Below are 6,000 nucleotides of genomic sequence, written 5' to 3' on the forward strand. Positions count from 1 at the left end.
AGCTTTGCCAAACAACAGCAGATCAAAAAATATTATGATTTCTATAATTTTCACAGATACCTGGGAAAACAGTAAAGCCAGCCACTGTTAAGTGATGTGACCCTTAACTAGCTGCCCCTTAGGCATCATGCACAGGGTCTGGGTCAACATATGCAACTATTCCCTGAGGACAGAAAATTGGTATAGACATGGAGTAACAGAAATGCCTCATCTATGCTCAAAAATGCATGAGAGAACAGTAGAGTGGTGGTGGCATCTCCTCATAGCACTGAACATGAGATCAGAGGCGTAAGGACAGGGAACTCCATCCTTAAGAAGTCATCTATTTCTATCCTTTTCAGACATACTTTTGTAGACGTTAGTGAGGAAGACTGCATTCTGCCTGTACCATTTGAGATTTCCAGCTTCCCCCATCATCAGGCTTAATGTGATTAGATCTGGCTTTTTCCTATAGCACTATACAGACATTGCTGGGGTGGTTCTTGCCAATTTTAAGTGTAGCTTCTTCCCAGTTAACTCGATTGTTGTGAAAACAGTATAGCTATATCCCAAAAAGAACAGTGATGTGGATACTACTGTAAGCAGCGTTAGATCAGACCTGGTCTGCAAATTAAAACAGGCAATGGAACTATTTCAGTTTGCTTCTAATTCTGACACAGATGGCACTTAAACAAGGATTCCAGTCTCGGTAGTTTTGCTTCAAAGTCAATGTCAAGGCCAGGATAATCCTTTATAGCAATTTTCTCCTTGATTTTTAAGCCACCAACTTCCATATAAAAGAGAATTGGTTATCTGCTACTCCCCTTCTACATGTATTGAACAAGCTTTGGCAAGACACAGGATAGACCTTCAAATACTGAGCCAAGCGACACCAAAGAGAGTCATGAATCCCTATAAGGTACAAAGCTCATTTAGCCCTTATCTTCAGATGAATGTACCACAAGGAAGAGAAAATTAGTGACCCAATGAAAAAGAAAAGTAAAATTACCTTCCTTGATCACAGTTCTGACTCTCCAGCTCTTAAATGACTCCAAGTATTGAATAATGATCAATTATTGTTTTTTAAAGCTAGCATTCACTACAAATAGATGAGCCAAACCCAGACAATTAACAAAGCAAAAATAGTGCACATGCTCATGTATGTATGTTTCCTCACACAAAACTACTTTCCAGAAAGTTCTTTAGCCACAGAATTAGACAAAAAAACAATACACCTAAGTCTGAAGAGAATGGAGACAAACTCATGAATAAGCAACCTTGGTTATTGGCCTTTATGTCCTCACACAAGCCTTTATCTTAATGTTATCAGCACACACAGATTATAGGAAAAATAGATACACCAGAAATCTTATATCCTTAAAATGGATACTTTTTTAGTTTATTCCAATGCAGATGATGAAAGGTCTTCAATCAAATCTCGCAAGAGTTCATTAACATAGGCTTTCATACAAGCCATAGGAAAAAAAAAAAAAAAATGAATGCTATTCTGGATCTAGACAAGCAACTCCCATCAACATCAATAGGAGCTTGGACATAGAACAAGTTTAGCATATAGTGCAATGACTTTGTAGTCAGGTTATGAATTTTACCCATTATTAATCTTTATAAACATCAGGAAAAATGGCTTGGATTTTCTTGGCTTTGTGTATGTGCGTGCTTGTTTTCTTAAGATTGCTCTTATGAAGGCACACATACAAAAAAGAAATCAGACAGAGGATGAAAGTATTCCAGTAAGGGTCTATTGACAACTTATCATTTATTCCAGGTTAAAACAAAAAACACACATTTGAGCAAGAAAGTCACACAAGTAATAGTTTGGAGGATTGTTCCTTCAAAAGCATTATATTTAAGAACAATTCAGCAATTTAAGTGCACATGGGAAGTGCTTAGTTTTCTCAGTTTTCTAAAATAATTCACTCAGAATGAATACTACTGCTAATATTATGTCCTACACACTGAAATTTGAGATCAAGCCTCTGACAGATCTTCACGTTGCCAACAGAAATGCAGTCATTCACCACTGCTCTACACTTCAGCTTTCTGAGGACTGTACTTTGGAATTCCTGTAGATCGAAGAGCCGGCACAGGGAATTCAACATATTAGTAATGTTATTTTCAGGAATACTTCAAAGAAAACCAGTGCATATATCCCCAGACCGGAAAAAACTTATCATCTTTTTCTGTCATCTAAACAGAGAAGAAAAAGTTGGCATGCATATTTCAGATTTTAAATTAAAAAATATCTTGCTACATACTGCCATCCAAATAGCTTCCTCATCAGAAACTGAGAAAGGGGTATGTACTTTGAATAGGAAAAGATTCAACATGCAACATAAATCAAAAATTGTGAGAATTAAACATCAACAGGATAGAAAAAGGGAACCTGTTACCACAACAGGCAATTAAAAGACACACCAAAAAAAATCAAAACCAACCTACCAATCCAATTATCCATCAGAAACTCTGCAGTTACTGTGGCTTCTACATGACTTCCAGCCTTGCTGATCAAGGGCCGTCACAGGACACCTAAGCAGTGAGAATTTCACATTTCAAACTTGGAATACTTAGTAGCAATTCGCAGTTTTCAAGAAGCCTAGAGAAACCTGTTCCACCTTGGTCATTTCTCCATTTTAAAAAACTGCAACACAGTGAGGATGTTTAGGGTTTGGTTTTTGTTAAGGTCTATTCTTACAAGTAAACTAAACGTTGATAACCTATATCCATTTGCAGCACGGAGCAGAATGACTTTCTCAGAAGCTCGCCCCTGCCCTGAACTTATCACCTGAGTTTATACATGCAATTTCTCCTCTAAGCTTATAATATAATGATGGAGCCCTAGGTGGTGAGAAAAAAAGCCTTTATTTTATCGGTCTTATTACAATAGTCTATGCATTTTCAACACTGAATGGCAAAAAAACCCTAGCCAAACTAGTCCTCCAGCATACCTTTGCAGCAGGAGTCTAAAAAATATGTGGCAAATCACTACCCTTTTTGCGTGAAGCTAGCTTTTTTTTTTTTTTTTCCCCAGCAGAAGACATAACCACTTACACATATGGCAGGGAAAGCTAGACAACAGAAAATTAATCTGTATCCAGAAGATTTCATTAAATAAAATGTGCTGACCTGTTGGCAATTGCAAGGTCTGGTTTTAACACAGTACTTTGTTTAGCCCAGTGCTTTCTGTTCCTTCCAGCACTGAAACTGTGTATTTAAAAAAAGCTAACAATGTTTAAAAGACATTTGATTCATTGCCATTTCTATCCTGGCATCCATACCTTCCAAAATACATAAATGACAGTCACTGCTGTAAAACTGTTTCCTGTAGTAATTTTAAGAGTGCTATAAAAACCCGAGTACAATACATGCTCAAAAAGGTAAGACCTTATAATAACTGTTCAAATGCCTCTACCGGCTAATTTTCAGTTTAAAAAAAGGCATGTTGGAAAAAAGTAGGCTTTATTTACAGTCTCAAGTTGAACAAAGCAGAAGACATTGTACTCAGGTGAAAACACAAATAACGATCACTTATCTGATGCTTTACAAAGAAATCACTTGCTTTCTAAAAACAAAACTGGGCACAGCGGAAGAGCTAGGAATCTCTCCAAAAACTGTTATATAAGGCATTGTCACACTTCATGTCACCTCCACAGAGGCCGCAAATTGCTATTTCCTCCCCCACCGCTCCGTGAGCAGGGATTAATGACCTAAATGACACAGTTCTCGGATAGGAGGCAATAGCAGAAGCCTTCCCCAAAGGAGAGCTTCCTGGGCTGAGGCTTGCTTGGGAGGCTGAAGGGGGATGGGGAAACCACCCTCCCCGCCTCCGAGTCCCAGCGAAACTCCGGCTTCGCCGGGAGCCAGCTGCCAGGTCCCGGGAGTTCGGGCAGACTGCTCCGGGGCAGACCCGCCGAGGGACAAGGCGTTGGTGCCCCACGGCGTGACACCCTGCCACCCGCGGTCAGCGGCAGCCGCGAGCCCCAGCCTCTCCCGGACTCCCGCGCATACGGAGGCACTCGGCGGGGCGGCGGCCCCGTCCCCCCGCCTCCGCCCCACGGCCGCAGCACCTCCGCCGAGCGAGAAGACATTCCGGCCGGAGAAGAAGGGCGTGGGGTGCGGTGGCAACAACCGCCCGGGCGGACTCACGAGAGGAACAACGGCGTACGCGGCAGGCGGGGCGACAGCCCTCGGGGGGCCGGGGGGGGATGTGCCCCGTTGTACCAGGGGAGCGATAAACGTGCCTCCGCCTAAGCATCTCCAACTCCAGCGTCGACGAGGATTATCATCCAGGAGATAAAACCCCACCCCAGCCCTACCGGCCTTGGGTGCCGCCTCCCCCGGGCTGCTGGAAGAGAGACGGAGACGCTCACCGACCGTTCCTCGCTGTACCCCGCTCCTCGTCTCTGAACGCAGCAGCGACCCGACGAGGCACTCACCTTCCCCGCGTGGCTCCCGGGCCGCCGAGACGGGCGCTCAACGCCCGCCTGTCCGCCCAGGAGATCGGTCCTTCCCTCTCCGCTCCCGGCAGGCAGCTCCAGCTCCGTCGCCGCAGCCCGGCGCTCCGGAGGTGTCAGCCGGCGGGTCCCGGCCGGGCGGCACCAGCGGTCCGCTCTTCACGGGACAAGAAGCTGCTGACGGTGGGAGGAGGAGGGCGGCGGGGAGGTCCCCGCTCCTCCCGGGCCGCGCCGCCTAAGTGGCTGCCGCCTCCTCCTCCGCCCAGCTCTCTCTCCAGAGCGGGCCCGCTGCCTGAGGTGCGGCCCGACCCGGTCCGTCCGTCCGTCCCTCTCGCCTTCCCCCGCCCGTCTCCCTGGCGGCAAGCCGCGCGGCGCGCAGGCCCCGGCGGCGGCCAGCAGGACCCGGGGACGATGTGGGGCTCCGGCCCGGCCTCCTTTCTTCTCCCCGGGGCCTGGTGCACACTCTCCGCGGGAAAAGGAGGCCCTCGCCCCTGGTAGGCGGAGAGCAGCCGGGAAGGTCACCGGCACCGTGAAGCCGAGCGCGGAGAGGCTCCCTCCGGCACAGCCGCGGCCGTTGCTACTGCTGCTGGCCCGGCCTCAGCGGCCGCTGGGTGCCGCGCTCCGCCCGGGCTCGCCTTGTGCCGGTGCCCGTCTCCGAGTCTGAATGCCGGTCTGTCCCCTTCCCTTTCCTTCCTTCCTCGCCTCCCGCCCCTTCCCCGCCGCCAGCCTTCTCCCGCCGGGTCTCGGGGCCGAGGCTGCCGGCGCTGGGCCCGCTGGGCCCGACGGGCCGAGGCGGGCGCGGGTGCCGGGAGCGGGGTCCCCGCCGCCGCTCTGCCCCGCGATCAGCGGCAGCTGCAGTGACTGTGTGTCTGTGTCATGTCTGTGCATGGGCGGGCGGAGGCGCGGGCCCGGGGCGGAGCCGCCCGGTGACACCGCCCGACACAGCCGTCAGACGCCCAACCGGCAGCGGCCGCCACCGCGGTCCGCCCGCGCGGGGCCGTGCCCGGGCCGGGGTCGGGGCCGCTACACCTGGGCACGGGCGGAGTAGGCGGGGGGCAGGCTGCCGCCGTGACAGCGAGCGCGTCCCGAGGGAACGGGCCGTGAGGGGGGGCGCGGTCAGTGCCGCGGGAACGGGCCGGTCAGTGAGGGGAGGGCGGGGGGCGGGGCAGCCCGGCCCTCGCCGCAGGCGCTAGCGGCAGGAGGCCCGTCAGGGAGGCGAAGCGGCGCCCGGGCGGCAAACGCGCTCGCTCGGCGCTGGGAGACCCAACGGAAGGCCGTCACCGCCTCAGGAATTAATACCGCAGCTCTTCGCTGAAACGCGGCGGAGCCTGTCCCTGTGTTGTTTCCCTGCGCGCTGGTAACTGCTGAGAGTGAAGCGATAAATGCACCTTCTTTCATTTCTTTTCTTACCCTGCCGTGGGCATGGAACAACCATCAACTCTTTTTTTGGTTATTTTGCATCATCTTTCTTTCACTTCATTGGCAACGTAAAATGGGTTGTTGCAATACATTAGCATACTGAGAGGACCGTGTGATAAACTGTGTGGAG

The 6,000-nt window shown here is 50.2% G+C and overlaps 1 protein-coding gene across 4 annotated transcripts in view; it reads right to left on the bottom strand.

The window, feature by feature from the left end:
• The window catches only part of LARGE1 (LARGE xylosyl- and glucuronyltransferase 1), a 326,896-nt gene extending 321,561 nt beyond the window's left edge, over window positions 1-5,335 (bottom strand). For 3 of the 4 annotated variants that reach the window (XM_074902384.1, XM_074902385.1, XM_074902382.1), the window contains exons 1-2: window positions 4,434-5,335; window positions 2,440-2,526 (exon numbers count right to left, since the gene is read on the bottom strand). Coding sequence is in view for 1 of the 4 variants with exons in the window: in XM_074902385.1 (XP_074758486.1) it covers window positions 2,440-2,455 (16 nt within the window). In the remaining 3 variants the exon portion in view is untranslated. The remainder of the gene's footprint in view (window positions 1-2,439; window positions 2,527-4,433) is intronic. The other variant, XM_074902383.1, reaches the window with a different exon arrangement.
• Window positions 5,336-6,000: the final 665 nt, after the last annotated feature.

Source organism: Athene noctua, chromosome 3, assembly GCF_965140245.1.
Source record: "Athene noctua chromosome 3, bAthNoc1.hap1.1, whole genome shotgun sequence".
NCBI classification, from domain to species: Eukaryota; Metazoa; Chordata; class Aves; order Strigiformes; family Strigidae; genus Athene; species Athene noctua.